General features: G+C 48.8%; 1 protein-coding gene across 1 annotated transcript in view; it reads left to right on the forward strand.

Annotated features, from left to right (window-relative positions):
• Positions 1-22,633, forward strand: part of loxhd1a (lipoxygenase homology PLAT domains 1a) — a gene marked incomplete at both ends in the record, with an annotated part of 180,996 nt that overhangs the window by 82,148 nt on the left and 76,215 nt on the right. The window contains one exon of the mRNA XM_084324540.1: positions 21,395-21,546. Coding sequence (XP_084180666.1) covers positions 21,395-21,546 — 152 coding nt within the window. The remainder of the gene's footprint in view (positions 1-21,394; positions 21,547-22,633) is intronic.

A 22,633-nucleotide genomic window follows, 5' to 3' on the forward strand; every position in this document is an offset into this window, starting at 1 on the left:
TAGCTGGAAACATTACATTTGAAATACATGCTATTCATGTCTTCCTATTCATAACTCAATATTATAAGATAAGATAAGATGGATCTTTATTAATCCTTTCACTACCACACTACAGAAGGTTAACCCTTTCGCCACCACACTACAAACGGTTAGTGTGGTAGTGAAAGGGTTAACCTTCTGTAGTGTGGCTGTGAAAGGGTTAACCCTTTGTCATGTGGCAGTGAAAGGGTTAACCTTCTGTATTGTCGCAGTGAAGGGGTTAACCCTTTGGTATTGTGGTAGTGAAAGGGTTAATCCCCTTGGGGGAAGTCTGGGGTCATAGCAGCACAGGCAGGGTAATATAAATAGGAATTAAAACTATAGTAGATAATACAAATATAAAAATAAAGATAAATGTCTGATCTGCTGAACAGGTGAGCCATATTTATACGATAATATCACAATGTGCGTATGTACACAGCTCACCCTGGTATAATATACAGATTATATCCTAAGTCAACCCCATGTACAAATATATACTGTATAGCTAACCTACTCTGTACAATGTGAAATACTCCATACTGAGTACCCTGATATAAATGAACAGATTAAGCGGATTATCAATTCATATAAATGTGCGTATACAAATACGATTTTAAATGCTACTATATTAATGGGTGATGTGTGAGTCCTTGTTCAAAGTGCATCAGAGTCCATGAAGGGTTCAGTAGTTCAGAGTCAATCAGTCCTAACAGTTCTCCAGTTCTCCAGCAGTAGGCCAGGTCGCGTGTATGCCTTCGACGACGGAACTGCATTTCCGCATTCGAGTTTTGCGCTCTGATTGGCCAGGTCATGTGACATGTGCGCCAATCGTGGGACAGCAAGTTCTGCGCCTATTTCCGGGTCTAACAGCCTGCAAACTACCTGGCGTTCTATCGCCATGCTCTAAGACATAGGTGTCAAACTCATGGCCCGCGGGCCAAATGTGGCCCGCCACGTCATTTGATGTGGCCCCCAAGAGCTCTGGTAAAAAAAAGTTTTTTTTAAACATTAATCTTGGGTTAAAAAATAGCAGCGTTAAAAGAATTGTGGGTTAATGCGTTAATAAAGCTTTAACTTTGACAGCCTTAGTTCTGTATCGTATCGCTCTCGCTCGGCATCGCTCTCTGCACTATCTCGCATACGTGCACGCGCACTGAATAAAGACCACAATGTACCTTTAATCCCAATATTCGTCTGACCACACCCCTATCAGCTTACCCATATAAGCAGGGGTGGGGCCACTCACTCTCCTCCTTCTCGCTTTCACCACAAGGAAGAAGTGCCTCGGTAGATCCCCACACTTGACACCATGATGGAAGAAAGGTTTAGGAGCAGCTTTGGGAAACAAGGATACGTTGACATCATATCTTTATTTTCTCTCTCACTATTTTCGAGAAAATACGGCGATATTGTCTTCGTACTGGAGTGTCTGGAAGATGATGATCATTCTAAAAACCCTCCACCGGTTTTCGTATTGGGAGCACGCCGCTGCATGCTTCTCAACTGCAGTTCCTTGCTGTGTTTGTTGGGGTGAAACCTGTCAGGCCACAGCTGAACTGTCGGACATGCCGCTGTTGTGAGAAGCGGTGTGTTCCAGGTTGGGTGAGTAGTGTTTGCTGGCGGGCTCCACTTGTCTGTTAGTGCTATGGGGGCTACTTGACAAAGTTTATGGAAACCGGCCCCAGGCTAGGGTCCTTTGTTCAGCCACCTAGGCGACAGAAGGCCTTGGTCTGAAGACCATTATAGTTTTAACTAGTGGGCCGCGACCATTGACACTGGTGATCCCTGTGTGTTCTGGACGAGTGGAGTCTCTCTGTCACCGTGTTAAGGCCCCATCTTTCATATCCAAATGAGAGTATTCCTTCACGAGGGGATATGTGCATGTAATGTGCGATAGCGGCAGATTCATGTTCAAAGTCAGCTACACAGGCCAGTTGGTACTGTGCTGATTCCGTCGGATGTGGTAAAGTCACCGTTGTGAAGCGGTGTTGACATCTTGTTTTCTCTTTTCTCTTAAAAAGTGAGGAGAGGTTCAGAACGGCGGCCTGTCTGGGTGAGTGTTATGTCATTGTTTACATGTTCATAGCTTACGGTTAGCCAGTCAGCTGTTAACTGCTGCGTTAGCCTGCTGGATCGCTGCATGGCCTGCTTAGGGCCTACTATTAGCCAGTCAGCTGTTAGCTGCGGGGCTAGCATGTCGTGGTCGCTAGGTAATGTTAGCTTGCTGCTATGGGCCATGGCTGGCGCGGGGTAGCTTAGCTTCTCGCGCGCCGCCGTGAGCTCGCTTCTGATCGCGTGCGTCGTTAGATCGGCATCTCGCAAGCAGAAGCAGTAGCACCCGAACGGTTGGAGCGGCCGTTAGCTTGATGCTATTCTGTTGAACGTGCTTTGATTTTAACATGTTTTACACTCTTGACCGCGACGTCATCCTTGACAGGGGATGTTTCGTCGACCCTGTTCTGAGCCTGGACGGCAAGGTTGCATCAACAGGGGACTGTAGTACGGGTTGGGGCGGTGAAGCTACCCAGTTCGGATAACACAGGAGCGGCTGTGTTCCTACGGTGTCTGTGACTGCACTTCGCTGATCTGCGTTCCGGGTAGGAACGGGGTTGACCAGACCTCATAACACGTCTTCTGGTTTTACTTTGCTAAATGTATTGTGAATAACGGTGTTTTTTCCCAAAACGTGTGTTGTTGCAATGCATTTAGGATACGTTGCGGGTTATGTGTGAGCTGTTTTTTGTCACTGGCAGTTAGCTTCTCCGTGCAAACGGGATGTAATGATCTGGTTGTTGTGTGAGAAACATCATGGTGTTTATATGTACCGTGTACTCACAAACTAAGGTAACTAACCTATGAAGCTATGCTTGGTGACAAGTGAGTAAAAGAATGTTCTTTCTCAGACTGTAATGACAATGAACAGTGTGTTCACACATTAACAGGTTTTCCTGTTTTAACTGGCCGTATTGAGGGTAAAATAGGAGGATTGTGTTTCCCCCCCCGGTTCCCTGGGGACTTTTTCATCCTCCTATCAGACATGTTGTGCATTAATTGTGTCTTTTGTGTGGTAGGGATACGATGTAACTCTTAGCTTGATTGCTAAGGTTGTGCTAAATCTGCTGGAGAAACTTATTTCCTAAAGGGAAATTGGTTTGGTTGCTGTCATGTGTGCTTAGCAAGGCCTGTGGTCGATACTAATCAAGAATGATGTATTCTCTCATTGTGAAAAAAACGGCGTTCCTCTGTTGAGTGTTTTTGCCATTTTTTGTAGGTGATGATGGGTTGTGTGTGTCATGTGACCTACAACTGGGTTGTACTGGCCACAGAAGCACATGTGTATGTTGGACCGGGGTTCTTAGAGCCCTCTCTATTCTGTGTTTTTCCTTAGTAAAAATCAGATAGCAGGTTAGCTCATGCGCTGTGTGGAGCTGTGAAACGCTTCATAGAGCTGACTATGACTGTGTCATATTCTCTTTTTGTCGTTACATCGTATCATGGGTGTGGGGTCGTAAAGGGGTGAACTGGTAACCTTTCCTCTCCCCATTGTTCTGTCGGTCAGGGGTACACCCCCTGTCCTTCAAGGTTCCCGTCACGTGGCGGTTCGGCACGTTACGGGGGGGGGGGGGGGGGGGGGGGGAGGGAGTTCCTGGTCCCACGGCCTGGTATATTGGGCGTGTGCACCGCAGGAATTCCCCCGCCATAGAGTACGTCACCGTGCGCGTCTCTGTTGGTAGGACTTCCGTGTGCTGTTCAGGTCCATGTGATGGATCTGTTTTCAGGGGGGGTGGTCAGGGCTCCTCCTCACCAAGCGCCTATTCAGGCCTTCTGTGAGTTCGGACTCCTTCTTCCATGTGAGGAAGCCTCCATCAGAGTACAGAGCCTTCCTCCTCAGATTGTCAAAGTGAGTGGACCCTCTAGAAGGGTCCTTTTCTATTGTATGTATATTCGATTCAATTCGTTTATTGAGTGTGTATGGGTTCAGTGCCTCTTCCCCGGAGGCCCTAAAACCAGTTTTTTACATGGCTCAAGGTGCAATATATTCTTTTCAATCTGTACAGCTCGCGTGGGAGGTCTCTCTGGGGATCCCCGTCTCTTTCCTATGGGAGGGTGGTGGGATGTAAAAATGTGAAATTTTTTTACCCCGGCTGTGTAGACTGGGATACATACTGTTGATGCTTCCTTCTTTCTATTCCAGAAGTGTTGGAGTTAGGGAGTGTCACACCCCTCTTGTCGTTCCCCTGGGCGCCTTGGGGATTCAATGACAGGTCTAAATAGCCTGTTCATTGATGGGGGTGTGTCCCGACGCACGTATAGTGCTAGCTCGCTGTAAACAGGCGATTGACTGGCACGCCTTGGTTGCTTGTGGTTGAAACAGCGTTTTTATAAAGCAACTGAGATGGGGGTTTTTCCTCTTCCGACGACCACATCCCATGACCTGGGTGGGTTGTCGACGGATTCTCGTTCATGTCTGGGGGATGATGACGGGATGGATCTGAACATATGTGGTGGGGTCTCACGCCCTTGGGGTGGGCCACCAGGCGCGGTTCGTCCGAACGTCTGGGTGGCGCCTTCTTTTCATGTTAAGATCAACACGCATATCTGCCCTTCTCCTGGATTAGGCATGTCGGCGTGGTTAGGGCACGGGACTGGTTCTGGTCACGCTGGTCCAGATCAGTTGAATCCGTTGTCCGCCGGGGATGCAGATCTGCTGTTCTGGTACCCTGAGGGACTTGGGCTTTTTTCAGGGGGAAAAATGCCAGGTCGGTCTGGGTGTCACAGGGTTAAGCGCTATGGAGACCCTGGTTGGGTATGTTTTTACTCAGCACTGTCGTCATGGCTTACAGCCATGCCATTCTGTACGCGCTCGATCTCGTCGGATCTCGGCCGCTACACAGGTTGGTCCTGGTTAGTACTTGGTTGGGAGACCGCCGGGGAATACCAGGTACGGTGTGCTTAGGGGCTGGTTCTCCATTATTTTTCGCTCCTCTCTCACGCATGGCGAAGAGGGGCCTGTGGGGGTGGTTTTTTGACCTCCTCTGGTGACCCTGTGCTTCCCGTACCGCCAGGCCCGGTCCGAAGTGATGTTTGCGACCCGTAGGCCTGGGTTAACCCTTTTTGGAAACTGAAACACTTGTACTGCGGTATAGCCGGTGTATACCCGCAGGTGTGTTTTGGAGTTTTTTCTTGAGGGGTTATAGGAACAACCACCGCATTGGGTAACACCGAGGTGGTTGATTCCCTGGTGTGTTGGAGCAGTGTCAACTCCCGGGTTCACCGTTTGAGGGTGCCCCTGCACGTTCATGACGTCTGCCAATCGTGTCAGCCTTCTCTGCCTCGACCCCTCTGGGTGGGGGTTTTTGAATGGAGGCTTGGTCATGCAACACCGCCAGCTTACGCTCCTTCCGCCGGGGCGGCTGTGTTCAGCTGTCCCCTCTGGCGCCTGTCTCGTCCGCAGTCTCCAGGCTAGGGTTAACAGCCTGTTGCCTGGTTTTTCCCCGGTGCGCTGCCTGCTTCCGTTGGTTAACCTTTTTTGTGTGCTTACGGCCATGCTGACTGCCTGTTCTGAAGGGTCAGTGTGCCAGGCGGTGTACTATTGGGGGGACAGGGCCCGCTCGGCTTACGGCCATACCAACCTGAACACGCCCGATCTCGTCCGATCTCGGAAGCTAAGCAGGTTCTGGCCTGGTTAGTACTTGGATGGGATTCCGCCTGGGAATACCAGGTGCAGTAACTGAGGGGCCTTTGTCCGAATACGCTGGCGATGTGGGGGGCGGGGCACTACGTGCCCACCTGGTGGGGTCTTGATGCTGGCATCATGGACTTCTCCGGGCCCCCATTCTAGGGAGTCCAGTCCTTTTGGTGGGTCTGGGTCTTCCTTCGTGCTCCGCTGCTACGGCCTTGCCACGGGGTTGGGTTTGCCCTTGACCCCGTGATTCTGGGGGCAGTAACGAGGTTGTTCCTCCGTTCGTTCCCGGGTGGCATGCGGGTTGTGCGTGTGTGTAGTCGTGGGGTCAAGCCACGGTCTGCTCACCCTGTGCGTTGAGTTGCTTGAGTGCCTCTTCGCACGGTCGGGTCCGTCGCCCTCCCGTGAAGCCCCTAATAGGGGGGGTGCCCGCCATTAGGGTGGGTCGGGGGAGCTCGGCCCTCCCTGTTCTGATGGTTTGTGGGGGGCTGTCAGCGGGGTGTATTTGTCGGCCGTTGGCTCTCGCTCGGCCTCCCTTGTGCAGAGAGCGATGCCGAGCGAGAGCGATACGATACAGAACGTTAGGTTATGACTATAACCAAGTTCTGTTAGTATAGCGACGCTCGGCATCCGACGCCGCTGCAGCCTTTGACCTCGCCTTGTGGCGAAAGCTTGGGAAGGAGGAGAGTGAGTGGCCCCACCCCTGCTTATATGGGTAAGCTGATAGGGGTGTGGTCAGACGAATATTGGGATTAAAGGTACATTGTGGTCTTTATTCAGTGCGCGTGCACGTATGCGAGATAGTGCAGAGAGCGATGCCGAGCGTCGCTATACTAACAGAACTTGGTTATAGTCATAACCTAACGTTATTACACATTCTTACACATACATGTATGTTGAACATCTGAGGTATTGATGAAGTAACAAAGGAAAAAAGTCAAAAGCACTTACTCCTCAGACATTCTTTGACAATTTTACAGCCCAAAATACAAAAAAGATCCAGGAGGAATAGGTAACAAAGGGTTGAAGAAATATTGTCTGAACTGTCAGATGCAAACTGGCTGTGTGACATAACCGAGCATCTCGCTCAATTGAATAAGAAGCGCAAACAAGTCCCACCCAAAACTTGACCAATATAGTTGTGAACTGAGACAACCCTTATTTTGTTATTTTTGAGTACAGTTACAGTTGTGTGTTCATGCAGACACATAATAGCAATTTCATTACGAATTGAAAATGGGGGACCCTGATGTAAACAAGTCGAAAGTCTTTCTCTGGTCTGCAACCCCTTAACAATTGTGTGTATCGAGCTGTACTGTACTGTACCCATTCTGCAATCTGTTAATTAAAGTTAATTAAACAATCTTCCATTAGTTGGATGTATGCAAGGTTGTGTGCAGCCATTTGTTTTTGTAACATCTGCTACATCTGTCCCACGTGTTCTTTGCAGCTCACATGTGTTAGTTCTGCCCCTCTTGACTGTGACAAAAAGGTTTTGAACAAACTTAATGTCATAGCTTGTATTTGATGATATTCTTCTTTGTTATTTACTTGAATGGTTTGATCATTGATTGATGGAGTAATATGGGGTTCTGATAAACTAAAATTATTTGTTAAAATAACATAAGTGTAACTGAGGGGTACAATTCCCTGACTGTATTACTAGATATGATACTTACTACCACTACCTTTGTACTTAATATTCGGCCACCCAGTACACGGCATAAATATATTATGATGAACACTGTCACGTAGATGAAACGGATCCAACACAAATGTACGAATTAGAAATAGGTCTTTATTTCTACACAGCGATGGTGTGTAGAGCAAGCACTTAATCAAATCAATCACATTTATGAATGGAAATTAGTATGCACTTTTATGGCAAGAGTATTCGTCGGTATATCAATAGAGAATGTCCAATCTCTGAAGGCGCAGGTGGTACATATACGACCTGGAATAGTTTAAGGAATAACAGCAATGATACTTTAATGATTATATACTGGATACGCTAGGGGGGGTTAATCCGGTCGCTTGTAAGCCGACAGGAGTAGGAGGGGGGGGGGGGTAGAATCCGGCTGCCTCATCCGGCCAAGGGTATCCCAGGTGAACCCACTGTAGTGCCGTTCAATGCGCCGGCGATCCTTGGACCACAGATGAAAGCAGGTGGACTCTTTGTGGGCCGGCGTCATCCGGTCCACGGAGGAGAGACGTGAAGCGACCTCGTCTTGCAGAGCGTCTCCTCACCTTGCGTCCTCTCCAGGGGGGGGGGTTCCAACACACGGCAGTGTCGGGGGTCTTTATCCATGGAATAATCAAAGTATACAAAGCATAATCCGTGCCTGGGAAGGCGGGCTGTCGTCGGTAGAATAATCCGGTATACAGGTCCACTCGCTCGTCGGCTCTGGGGCTCCTCGGGTGCAGCTTCACGTGGGGTCAACCACCCTGGATAAGCAGCCAGTTCTCTGCCCGAAACGATGGGGTACTGACTACGGTAGTATTCTCACCGCACGAAGCACTATATATTAACAGACTATTATTAGCTTAATAGACTACGTCCAACTCGACGATATAGTGCCAAATATGACTATTCAAATATTAATATACACGATGTCTCAATACCGATGGTAGGCGAACTTGGCCTTACTCCCACACGTGGCGTCGCGGGGAGGCTTTACGTCTGTGACTCTATTGGAGGGTAAGAAACTGGACTGAAAAGAAAGTCCTACTTTAGTAGCGCAGTATATATACGCACTATGAACAAATAGTCCCATTAGTGGTGCGGTAGTCAGATTCCTACGCGGAACTAGGACTTGTTCGTACATGTGGAGCGGTACGTTTGAACTGGGTCTGAGGGGTATGGCAGCCTGGCACCAAGGTCTCGACCAATAGTAGAATGGAGACTATTATGGGATGTTCAGTAGGCTAGAATGGATATTCAATGCATATTGTACAAGGAATATACAAGGGATATCAGGGAATATTAGAGAATATACAAATACAATTAAATATATATATATAAATAAATATATATATTCGGTTTAATCTGGCCCTTCACAACAGCCACCCCCTGATTGGTCCCAGACCTAATTAGTTAAACAGAGACAGATTAATCGCGTTGTCTATTTACACATAAGGGTTTGCTGTAGGGGTCAGTCAACTTCACAAAGTCATAGGGTTATAGGGTCATGGTCATCATCGATTGTGTCTGGGAGTCGAGGCAGTTCTATGAGCCTCGCCACGGGACGGGTGTAAGTGCGACCCTGGACGAGCACTTCAGCTGCTCGGACCTTGCCGTCGGCACCGGTGATCACTTTGCTTACGCGGCCGGCCGGCCACATAGCTCTGGGCAGTGATTGATCAATAATCATGACGACTGTTCCTTCTGTCAAATTGTCTCTCTCCTTTACCCACTTCTGGCGGGTCTGTAGAGACGGTAGGTAGTGCAGTAGGAAACTGCTCCAAAACTTGTCGGCTAATACTTGGCTGTACCTCCACATTCGTCGGCCGTTCGCTTCTTCAGGCCGGTACATTGTCTGGGGTAAGGCAGGATCTAGCCGCCCCATCAGGAGTGTGTTGGGGGTAACTGGGTCGATATCCGCCACATCACTGGAGACATATCCGAGGGGCTTCGAGTTAAGTACTCCCTCAATCTCCGTGAGGACTGTCATTAGGACTTCTTCCGCCACAGTCTGGGCCCCAAGTACTGCGTACAGGGCTGTCTTTATGGAGCGCACTTCTCGTTCCCAAGTGCCACCGAAGTGGGGTGCGTTTGGGGGGTTGAATTGGAAATCGACCTGTGCTGGAGCGAGGTGGGTCTTAAGTTCTGGGCCCATAGCTTGGAAGCTCTCTCTCAGCTCTCTTTCGCCGCCTTTGAAGTTTGTCCCATGATCGGACAATAGGGTAGACGGTCTTCCTTTCCGTGATGTGAATCTACGGAAGGCCATAAGGAATGAGTCTGTGCTCATGGTCGGGAGAAGCTCGATGTGTATCGCTCTGGTGGTCATGCATTTGAATACAATACCCCACCGCTTCTCGGTTCCTCTTCCTTTCTTTATGTGCAGCGGGCCAAAGCAGTCCATACCCGTTGAGTGGAATGGCTTGTCACCGATTCGGAGGCGACATGGAGGAAGGTCAGCCATCCTTGGTATGCTGGGCTGCGCGCGCCACTTGCGGCAGTCTAGACATGTTCGCTGGAAGCGTCGTACCGCCTCTCTTCCTTGTAGGATCCAGTAACGACGTCTGATTTCCGCGAAGACTCTTTCTGCTCCTGCGTGATGTACATCCTCATCGTATTTCTTTATAATCAGCTCTGTGACCTTGTGTCGGCTGTTCAATACGATCGGGTATTTAATGTCATCCGGTAGATTGGGGGCTCTGCGTAGGCGGCCACCCACTCTGATGAGGGTATGAGCGTCGCTCTCGGGGGCCAGATGAATTAATCTGCTGTCGGATGGGACGGGCTTTCCTCCCTGTAGACAGGCTAATTCATCGGGGAACGAGTCTCTCTGGGCTCGCTGCAGTAGAAGCAATTCTGCTTCCTCGTAGTTAGCTGCTGACATATCAGCGGGGGACTTGCACTCCGGGTGGTACCGCAGGAATGTTCTTTGTTGTGCACTCTCTATGGACGTGCAATCGTCTATGTTAGGGTCGGTGGAGGCTACGGTGCTCAATCCACAGAACACAGACTTCTTATTTTCCACCTCCTCTGGACTTGCTTCCCTCGGGATAGGCATGGGCCACTGTCCTTCCGGGAGTCTTAGGAATGCGGGGCCGTCACTGTAGACATTGCGACGGGTGAGGTCATCCAGGGGCATCCCCCGGGTGATGACGTCAGCTGGGTTCTGTTTTGTATCAACGTAGCGCCACTCTGTTTCTCCGGTTAACTCTTCGGTTAAGTCTTGAATCTCGGTGACTCTGACTCCCACGAAGACTTTGTACTTGCATGAGTCCGATTTGATCCAGGCGAGTACCGTCGTGGAATCTGACCACAGGATTGTTCTAGACACCGGTATGGTGAGCTCACGTTGGATGAGCGTGGCTAGGTGCGCTCCGGCTAGGGCTGCGCAGAGCTCTAGACGTGGGATAGATTGTTGCTTGCGTGGGGCTATTCTCGAGCGGGCGAGGACAAATGCTGTGTAGATCTCTCCCCCCTTCTCTTGGGCCCGCAAGTAGGCTACTGATCCGTATGCGACCTCTGAGGCGTCACTGAAGACGTGTAAGTCCATTTTACATGTCTCTGGCCTCACTGGCGTGGGTGGGAAGTAGCTTCGGCGCATATTAACGCCTGGGAGTGAGTGGAGCTCCATCTCCCACTCTCTCCAGGTGGATGCAAGGTGTGCGGGAATGGGGTCGTCCCAGCCCTGGTCCTTGTCCCACAATGCTCGTACAATCATTTTTGCCCTGGTGGTGTACGGTAGAATACATCCTAGCGGGTCATATTGTCGGGCGAGTGTTGTGTACACACTCCGTCTGGTGGTCGGCGCCGCCGCCGGCCTTCCCTGCTCCGTAGTCAGGGGCTTGTGTCTGTAGTGAAGCGAATCTGTTTTGAATCGCCACACCAATCCCAGGGTCATCTCCTGGGCTTCTCCCGGGATTGTAGCCATCCAGGTCTCGCTGCTGGCTGCCTTGTCCTCGGAGGAGAGGCTGCGCAGTACTTGCGGATCGCTGCTGGCCCACTGCCTGAGATCAAAGCCGCCTTTGATCAATGAGGCGCGGAGTTTAATCAGGAGAGCCTCGGCTTCTTCCTGGGTTGAAAGGCTTTGTAGACAGTTGTCTACGTAGAAGCTGTTCTTTACGCTGTGTCGGACCTCTTCGTCCGCTGCTGGGTCCTCTGCTACATGTTTCTGTAGTGCAAATGTAGCACAGCAGGGGCTGCACGTCGTTCCGAAGGGGAGGACTTCCCATTGGTAGATGGCTGGGTGCTCATCTCCTGGCTTCTCTCTCCATAGGAACCGTAACAGGGGCTTGTCCGCCTCTACTAATCTCACCTGCAGGAACATTCCTTTAAGGTCCCCGCTGATGGCCACCTTTTCCTGGCGGAAGCGGAGTAGAACGCCGAGTAGGGAGGGGCCGAGTGTGGGACCGGGCAGTAACTCTTTATTCAGATTTTGGGATCCGATCTGGTAGCTGCAGTTAAATACTATGCGGTCTTTACCGTTGTGATGGACCTTGTGGTGAGGCACGTACCACGATTCAGTGGTCTGGTCAGCCTCTTTAATGTCCATCTTTGTGACGTGTCCCGCTGTGATGAGCTTCTCAATCTCAGCGCGGTATACACTCTCTTGGGCGGGGTTCTTGGCTAAGCGCCGCTCCGTGTTCAGCAGGTACCGTTCTGTGGCGTCTGTCTTGGCGTGGAAAGTAGGCATTCCTTCTCGCCGCAGGAGTGGCGTGGCGTATCTCAACACGCCGTTGACCGGGACTCTCTTGGTCCCTGTCTCGAGGAGGTGAATGGCGTAAATGTCATCTTTAGAGCGAATGTCTTTCTTTCCGTTCTTAAAGGGCATTTGTTCCAAGGTCCATAGCCGCTCTACGTGTTGCAGGAGTGCGGTTTCTCCCTCTGTGACTCGGGAGTGGAGACATCTAGTGGCTGTACTTCGGTTGAGAGATTTGGCGAGCGGGCCTTGGAGAGTCCATCCCAAACGGGTCTCGACTGCTGCAGGACAGCCTCGGGGTCCGGTATGAACCCGGTCTATCGGGACAATGAGGTCTGCATGGTCGGAGCCTATCAACAGGGTCGGCATAGCATTGTCTATGAGCGGGATCGGTAACTTGCGCAGATGTGCATATTTCTCCATCAGCTTGGCGACGGGGTATGTGTACCGCGACAGTCCTATTTCTTGGCTGGTGAAAGCGTCTGTAATCTGGTACCGTCGCTCAGGCTGGCCGCTTGCTGCGATAGAGAATGAGACATTCTCGCCCTTTATCGTCTTCAAATCTCGTCTTATTGTCCGAATTGTCATTTGGGTTTCGCTTCCCCGCAGCCCTAGCTGGGCCGCAGCGGAGGCGAGCAGCAGGGTCTTCTCTGACCCGTCATCGAGGACGGCGTAAGTGTCCAGGACTTTATTCTGGTAGCTTAGTGTCACACTCACTACTTTTAGGAGTACTCTGGCTCCACTGCTGCTGGCGGGATCGGTGTACATGACGCTCGCTTTGCTGCTGGATGGTGCGGGTGAAGGGCGCCGTCTGTTACTGTCGTGAAGTATGTCCAGATGGGCTCCATCGCACTTGGTGCACCTTTTCTTTAAGCGGCATTCGGCTGCCATGTGTGAGCGCGCACAGCGAAAACAGCGCTTGTTGGACTTTATCCATTGACTTGCTTCCTCCGCGTTCAGCTTGGGGAAGGAGTCACATTGCGCTAGCCAGTGTTCTTTCTCACAGTAGGGGCACACTATCTTCCACTTCTCCGTTCTGGAGGGGGTACTGTGGCTCCTGCTGCTCGGTACTGACTCCGATTGGTGCATCACAGTCACCGATCTTCTTCCATCATTTAGTCGTCTGGTTCCTTCTCTGGAGCCAGGGGTGCTCCGTCCAAATGTATCTAGCCGTAGGCTGCTGACTTCTCTCGCCAGGAAGTCTGCTAGATCGAGGAGGTTCGGTTCGGGGCCATTCGGGTCTCGGTGGTCCCTCTGTCGCCTAAAACGCTCCTGTCGAGCGGGCGGCAGCTTCTCCAAGATCCTTTCCACATTTGAGTTGGCGTAAAGTTCATGCCTCCCCTTCTCTCTCTGCGCTCCCAACATCCCTACCAGGGACTGCACTCTGATGGACAGGTCGTCCAGTGCTCGATTGTCTATTGCTGGGGGTAAGCGGTCGATGTGTCGGATCTCCTGGATCACGTAATCCCATATGCGCCCATACCTCTGGTCCAATGCTACCAGCGCTGCTGTGTATGGGGTGGTGGAAGTCGCGTAGGCGAGCGCTATATTATGTGCGCGGGGCACCTTTAAGTGCTTCAGTAGGATGGCGTATTTATGGCGTTCATCCAATACATCCACCAACATGGTCTCCAGACACATGCGGAGTTCTGTATACTGGGCCCGGTTCTCTTGGGTGAAGTCGGGTACCATAGGCGGGCCAATGTATGACGCTGACTGTGGATACATCGGCGAGCGTTGGGGGAGAGGCCTCCTAGGCGAGTCTCCTCCCGCTCCTTGGTATGGGCTGGTACCGGCAGTGTACCATGGCCCGCTTGTCCAGGTGCTGTTCCTCGGTGCGGGTCGTGCGTTGTGCTCACCCGTGTATAGAGTCGGGGGTCTGTAGCGCAGCTCCGCGGGAGTATAGCCTGGGCTGTACCGGACCTCCTGGTCCGGTAGAGTACTGTGCTGTCGTCGGGCGTGGTTCTCCTCCTCTTCCTCTTCGTCTTCAGTTAGGTCATCCAGTGCTTGTAGTCTCTGGTTTAGCCTCTCCACAGGATATGCTGCTCCTTCCCGGTTGCTAGGTCTCGCTTGGACCGGTGGGGGGAGGTGGTCTGTGGGGGGTATAGACCTCGTCTGTTGGTCAAGTTCAGGGTTGTTTACTCGGCTAGGGGATGCCGCCCTGGAGGTGTGTCTAGACGAGTTCCTGGAGCCTCTGGCGGAGGGAGAGGGTGTTGTCCGTCTGATCAGCTGTTCTATTAGTTGCGCTTGCTGTCTGTCGCGCTCTGCGTCCCGTAGAGCACCAGCAGCTGCTCGCTGGCTGTCTGCTCGGTCTCGGGCCACATTCTCTTCTCTCTGAATGCGTCTTATTTCTAGACGTATATGCTCTTCTTCGCTCCGCTGCTGGATCTGCAGTCGGTCGCGTTCAGCAGCGGCGTTCAGGCTGATGAGGAAGGCCTGCTGTAGGGTCCTCTCTGCCTCGCTGGGAGAAGGCGGTTGTATAGGGGAGCCTTCCCTCGGGGTACTCCTTGCGGAGCCTTGGAGCTCTATCTCCACGGTGCTCTCCCCGTCTTCTTCCGTGCCGAGTTCTCTCTCGGTAGCGTTGTATTCCTCCCGGGACTCATCGGGGACTACTTCTTCAGTACTGGCGGGGTGTGAAGTCATGTCTGGTTCCCACTGGTCCCCACCGTGAACTTGGTCGGTTACATTAGAGCCCGTAGGGGCCTCTATGGTCGGGGTAGTCTGGGCGTTGGGGTTAGACATACTTTTACTTTCTAGTTTTACCGCGTTTACTGTTAGTAGAAGACTAGGTTGTTGACTGACAGCGTAGGCCTCTAAGTACTGAGGGAGCCGTCGTTCGCGCTGCGGGCGTTGGTTAGGAGGATCGTTTCGTGGAGTGTTCATCATAGGCCATTTCAATATTAATAACACTATATTAATATTACACTAATTACGATCCGGCTCGAAGGACCAATTGTAACTGAGGGGTACAATTCCCTGACTGTATTACTAGATATGATACTTACTACCACTACCTTTGTACTTAATATTCGGCCACCCAGTACACGGCATAAATATATTATGATGAACACTGTCACGTAGATGAAACGGATCCAACACAAATGTACGAATTAGAAATAGGTCTTTATTTCTACACAGCGATGGTGTGTAGAGCAAGCACTTAATCAAATCAATCACATTTATGAATGGAAATTAGTATGCACTTTTATGGCAAGAGTATTCGTCGGTATATCAATAGAGAATGTCCAATCTCTGAAGGCGCAGGTGGTACATATACGACCTGGAATAGTTTAAGGAATAACAGCAATGATACTTTAATGATTATATACTGGATACGCTAGGGGGGGTTAATCCGGTCGCTTGTAAGCCGACAGGAGTAGGAGGGGGGGGGGGTAGAATCCGGCTGCCTCATCCGGCCAAGGGTATCCCAGGTGAACCCACTGTAGTGCCGTTCAATGCGCCGGCGATCCTTGGACCACAGATGAAAGCAGGTGGACTCTTTGTGGGCCGGCGTCATCCGGTCCACGGAGGAGAGACGTGAAGCGACCTCGTCTTGCAGAGCGTCTCCTCACCTTGCGTCCTCTCCAGGGGGGGGGGTTCCAACACACGGCAGTGTCGGGGGTCTTTATCCATGGAATAATCAAAGTATACAAAGCATAATCCGTGCCTGGGAAGGCGGGCTGTCGTCGGTAGAATAATCCGGTATACAGGTCCACTCGCTCGTCGGCTCTGGGGCTCCTCGGGTGCAGCTTCACGTGGGGTCAACCACCCTGGATAAGCAGCCAGTTCTCTGCCCGAAATGATGGGGTACTGACTACGGTAGTATTCTCACCGCACGAAGCACTATATATTAACAGACTATTATTAGCTTAATAGACTACGTCCAACTCGACGATATAGTGCCAAATATGACTATTCAAATATTAATATACACGATGTCTCAATACCGATGGTAGGCGAACTTGGCCTTACTCCCACACGTGGCGTCGCGGGGAGGCTTTACGTCTGTGACTCTATTGGAGGGTAAGAAACTGGACTGAAAAGAAAGTCCTACTTTAGTAGCGCAGTATATATACGCACTATGAACAAATAGTCCCATTAGTGGTGCGGTAGTCAGATTCCTACGCGGAACTAGGACTTGTTCGTACATGTGGAGCGGTACGTTTGAACTGGGTCTGAGGGGTATGGCAGCCTGGCACCAAGGTCTCGACCAATAGTAGAATGGAGACTATTATGGGATGTTCAGTAGGCTAGAATGGATATTCAATGCATATTGTACAAGGAATATACAAGGGATATCAGGGAATATTAGAGAATATACAAATACAATTAAATATATATATATAAATAAATATATATATTCGGTTTAATCTGGCCCTTCACAACAATAAGCTAACATATATTTTTACATCTATGCAAATGCATATGCAATATGTATAACTTGAATAAGTAATAAATACAGAAACAACATGTTTAACAATATGTAAATGAGTAGCTACATTTATTTTACATTACATTAACATTTATACGGTCTTTGGCCCTTTGAGGGCAACCATAATGCTGATGTGGCCCTCTGTGAAAATGAGTTTGACACCCCTTAGGCCCTGTTTAGACGGAAACGCTAGCAGGTGAATCCGCAAAAATATTTTTTCAGATGTGCCTTTCGTTTATACGGAAACAGCGTTTTTACGGGGTGAAACCGCAAAAAGTGAGACTACCTTCCAGGGTGGAATTCCTAGAAACGATAAACCTTTGCGCTATCATCTAAACTGTCAAACCGCATAAAACGATGACGAAAGGGTTGTCAAGGCTCTTGTCGCGCGTACTGCTTACATCACAGGCATGCGCCAGTAGCCTAGAAGCGTAAACAAAGCATGTCTGATTCTATCCATGGCGATCACCTGAAGGCTACATTGGCAGTACTTTTAAATACACAAGAATCTGTCCCGCGGTGTGACTGGACCCACTGTCTGTGAGTGACTCTGCTTTGGTCCAATCACATTCCCCACCCACAGTCTGCGAATCAGAGGCAGAGTAGGGCAGGTCTTCACAGCACGTCATGTGACATATGCGCCAATCGTGTGACAGCGGGGCTCAGTCGTCTCGAGTCGTTACAGCCTCGTCTGCACGGAGAATTCCATCCCAAAACGCTAGTCTAAACGCAAAATTAAAAGTGAGACCGCAAGACGACTTTTGCGGTTTCTGTTCAGACTTGTCCGGTTAGTTCAATATAAAGACAAACTCTAACCTTAACCAACTTCGAACGAGCGCCTAAGCCTATCCAGTGTAGAAACTTGGGTCCCACGATTGGGTGTACATGTCACATGACCAGAAATGACCTGGCCAATCAGAGACGCGGAAATGCAGTTCTGTTATAGAAGGCATTCAGGCGGCCAGGTCAGTCCTTGCCCATGGTTGTGGGGCCTGTTGGCTAACTGGTGCCAAGGACTGACATTTGTGGTGACGAGTCGGGGTACATATGAGGTATGTGCCCACCGGCAACTATATTTGCTGCACTTTCAAATACGATTTTCTAGAAAAGAGAGTGCAACCTTGAGAAAATAATACAGACCATGTCCGTATGGAGCACTATTAACATGCTCCGTGCATTAAATATTTCTGTCTAATACTGCATGGTTTTGATACCATTGTTGTACACAGGAATGTATGACAGTCTTCTACTGCATACATTCTATTCTTACCTCCATCTCGAAAGTCATGGAGAAAATAGTCTACGAACAGGTCGAAAAGTACCTGGCGGAAAAAAATCTAATCTACGAATTCCAATCTGAACGTCCCACTCCACTGACACATGCCTCCTCTATTTGAACGACCACATCAAACAAGAGGTGGACGCGGGCAAATACTGCGGCATGGTCATGCTGGACCTACAAAAGGCCTTCGACACTGTCAATCACTCCATTCTGATGGACAAGCTAAAAGCAATTGGTTTTGATAGCTTATCAGTGAGCTGGATGCAATCCTACCTGGAGGGGAGAGAACAGATGGTAGAGGTAAATGGTACTCTATCCCCCCCCCCTCACAGTGAGCTGTGGTGTTCCACAAGGAAGCATACTAGGACCGCTACTCTTCCTAATTTATGCAAATGACATGTCGTCAGCCTGTGACTGCAACTTACATTTACATTTACATTTAGTCATTTAGCTGACGCTTTTATCCAAAGCGACTTACAAGTTCTGTGCGACAAGACAGCAAGAAGGGTATAACTCTATCAGCTGAGTAACAATGTTCATCAAAGTGTTGCGTGTTACAGTGTAGGTTAGTTTATTAGTGCATGACATTAAATTTTTTTTTTTTTTTTTTTTTTTTTTTTTTTTTTATCATTTCAGATAATGGTTGAAGAAGTGAGTCTTTAGTCGACGGCGAAAGATTGGACGGGATTCGGCTGTCCTAACTGGGATGGGTAGTTCATTTGTTCAACTTGTTCCTGTTTGCGGACGACTCAGCCCTGCTGGTCTCTGACAAGAACAAGTTGCAGGTTGAAAAAACCCTCAGCTCGGAACTAGGCAAAATCTGCATATGGCTCGCTGATAACAAACTATCATTACACATGGGCAAAACAGAGTCCATTCTCTTCGGTTCAAATAACAAACTCAGCAAGACCGACGGCTTCTCAGTTACAGTGGGTGACAATATTGTCACAAGGAAAGACGAAATTACCTACCTGGGTTCCATCCTAGAGGAAAATCTTTCCTGTGACAAAATGGCATCCAATGTAATAAAAAAAGTCAACCAACGAACTAGATTCTTGTACCGGATCTCCTCTCTGGTAAACAAGAATACCCTGAAGACTCTGGCAGGAGCACTCATTCAAGGGTACTATGACTATGCGTGCACCTCATGGTACCAAAGCACCTCAAAGGCGCTTAAAACAAAATTACAAACATCACAAAACAAACTGGTCAGACTACTACTTGAACCCCAGAACCCACCTCACCCCTGCCCACTTTGACAACCTAGGATGGCTTAGAGTAGACGACAGAGTACAGCAACTTGCAATGGGCCTGGTCTACAAGATACACTATACGACCGGGGTGCCCATGTACATGTCAAAATACTTCCCAAAGGTCAGTGAATACCACAACCACTACACCAGAGGAAGCTCAACAAATCATGTTAAACCCAGATTCGGCTCAAACAAGGGACTAAACACGTTTCGCAATTATGGCACAACAATGTGGAACGCCCTACCCAAAGCTGTAAAGGAATGTGAATCCCTGCCCACATTCAAAACCGCTCTTAAAGAGCACCTACGGGAGGCTGCAATTAGAAACTGGCCACCGTAAATGCCCAAAACCCCCACCACCTCCTAATAGACAGTCTCCTCCCCACCGCATGTATATATTCCCTCCCCGCCGTATGTATATCTCTCTCCCACCCACCCACCCCCTCCTAATGTACAGTCCCCTCCCCATCATATGTATATACTCTGTCAGGATCTAGGGGTAACAGTACTGTATATTTGAATACCGTTTATGTCACAAATGTATCAGTACTAAATACCTATATGTCCCTATGCCATAAATGTCATGTATGTTGTGTATGTCATAAATGTCTATATGAATTGAAAATGGGGGACCCTGATGGAAACAAGACAAACGTCTTTCTCAGGTCTGCATCCCCTTAACAATTGTATGTATTGAGCCGTACTGTATTGTACCCATTCTGCAATCTGTTAAATAAAGTTTTCATTCATTCATTCATTCATAAGTTCAAGAATTTAATTAAGAACAAATGCTTATTTACAATGACAGCCTGGCGGGAGCACAAAAGGGCCTCTCGAAGGGTAACAGGGAAAAGGGGACAAAACATTTAAATAATAAAGAAAATAATGTTCAAGTAAAACATTTGACTAAATAAAAAAGAACAATCCAGATAAGACTATTAGACACACAGACGATACATAATCACAGAGGTAAGGGAAATAATTACACACATCAAACAAACCTTAACATACCTTGTAATAAAATTAAAAGGTATGTAATAAATGAAGCAGAACAGTCAAATTACAGTTAAAAGTCGCAGGTGTGTGTAAACACAGTAGTGAGGGGGATCAATTTCTCCATTTTAAAAGTCTTTTGCATCTCGTTCCAACTGCTGGGAGCAGCAAATTGGAAGGAGGATTGATCGTTGAGAGTGCAACGTGAATAGGGGGCACTTAGATTAGATTAGATTAAAGTACATTACAACGAAAAGACGTTTGGCATCCAACCAGAGTGCAAATGTAACAGTAAAGTGCAACAGCAATATATATGTACAGGTGATTAAAGTGGGTACAAATTATACAAATTAGTACTACTTAGTGTAGTGCTAATCAGATGTATACAGAGTAGATAATATGTACAGTGATACAGGTATAAAGACAGTATGGTAGTAGTCATACTGGCCAGCAGCGTAACTAGTAAGAGTAGGATATGTACAGATATAGATATAGTATTTAGATATATGAAAGGATTATGTGCAGGTAAGTACACACAGGTGTGGATAAATATATATATATGGTATATACAGCATTATTGTACATGCTATCATACAGAGCTATGGGTTATATGCTGGTGTATAACTAAGTATATAGAGGGGTATATATGCAGGTATATTCAGAAGAAAAGATATATATATATATATATATGTGGTAAATGTACAAATATATATGTAAATATGCGGTATATACAGCACTGTACAGTAGTAGCAAACCTAATTTGTAGACTGGCATTCTTCCGGTGCTACAAACATTATATTTGAACTATAATATTCAAATATGTTACGGGGGTGTCTAGAGAACACAGCCACAGGAGAATGAGGCGGTTTAGGATGTTTAATGAAGCCAGGGAAGGACAAGGGGGCAGGGGGCTGGTGATGAAGAGCAGGGAGTGGGGAAGAGACAGATGGGCGACGTGGGTAGGTGAGGTCCAGGGGGGTGCAGGCTGGTGAGGTCCGTAGGTGAGGTGCAGGCCGGATGCAGGGTGAGGTCCTGCACATCAGAGAACAGGGGTTAATATGACGCAGGGTTAGGGTATATATATATATATATCTAGAGCTCCAGAGAAGAATCCTAATACCACGTGAGGCGAAAACAACACACAGACCAGGAGTGGCAGGGGTGCAGGCCTCTTATCCTGGTTCCGTGATGGGGTGATAGCTGGCAGGTGTGTGTAGACAGGCACAGGTGGGAAGAATGATGGTGTTGCGGGAACAGGAAGAGACCCATATATGGATGTGGGGACCTGCTGACAGACACGGGAGAGAAAAGCCCTGGCCAAAATATTGACTTGTGACAGGTCGTATGATTTTTCAGGTACTATTTCCCTTGTAAACGCTGGTTGGCCATCGACGAGGATGACGGACAGCTCGCCAGGGAGCTGGTCCCCGTGGACGAGGCCTTCATGAAGAAGGGCGACGATGATGACGAGGAAGACTCTGCAGCCACTCTCGGCCTGGAGCAGAAAGGTAAAGAGAACACTGTGATGGTGGTTCACTTCTTTTAACTTAGATTGAAATATCTTGTGTTGTTTGTAGGGGTGTAACGGTACACAAAAACCACGGTTCGGTACGTACCTCGTTTTTTTAATAATTTTTTTCACTTTTTCTCCTCCTGTTTTACTGTGTTTTTTCTCCAATCCCAATTTAGTCGTTATGCCAATTCCCCCCTCCCCTTCCTGGTCGTTGCTCGCATGTGCCCCCCACTGGTCGGTCTAGGGAGCCCTGAAGTCTATCAGATGCTTCCTCCGAGACATAGGAGACAGCCAGCAGCCTCTTTTCACCTGCCAGCGCGGACTCTCATTGGTGAGGTGTAACGTGTGGGAGGTCACACTACCCTCACCATCTCCCTCCCTCGCTGTGCAGGTGCCCTGACCGACCTGTAGGAGTCGCTGTTTACAACGACCAGAATACCACCCCACCGGCTTCCCTCATGCTGACTCTGCCAATTGAGCCAGTATGACGGCCGGCCAAGCCGGAGGCAACGCTGACAGCCGGATTCGATACCAGTGTCTCTCACGTTGGTGACGAGCGCTTAGTCCGCTGAGCCACCCAGCTGCCCTACGTACCTTGGTTTTGAAGTCACGGTTCGGTACGGGTTTTCGGTACAGTGGGGGAAAGTTTGGTTTTCCATGTTCCACTCAGGGGTGATGTAGTGTGCAGTAACTAATTGTACTTGTAGGGCTGTCAACGAATATTCTATATTGAAATTAATAATCGACTTGTAATTTTTTTTTTATAATAATAATTATATTAGATTGTGAAAAAAACAGCCCCCGGTGGGCGGTCGTTAGTGGTTAACATACCGTTGTATTCGTTCGGTACACTACACAGCCGTTCGGTACGGTACGGTACACACACACTGAAACGGTTCGGTTCGGTACGGATACGTGTACCTTTACACCCCTAGTTGTTTGAGAGAAAACGCATTAAATTGCTGAAAAGAACGTGAGACTCTGTTAATGAATGATAATGATGAATAATGATGAATAATGTGATAAGATAAGATATTCCTTTATTGATCCCCTTGGGGAAATTCCGGCGTCCTAGCACCATG

The sequence above is a fragment of the Notolepis coatsorum genome (genome assembly GCF_963971535.1).
Source record: "Notolepis coatsorum genome assembly, chromosome: 11".
NCBI classification, from domain to species: domain Eukaryota; kingdom Metazoa; phylum Chordata; class Actinopteri; order Aulopiformes; family Paralepididae; genus Notolepis; species Notolepis coatsorum.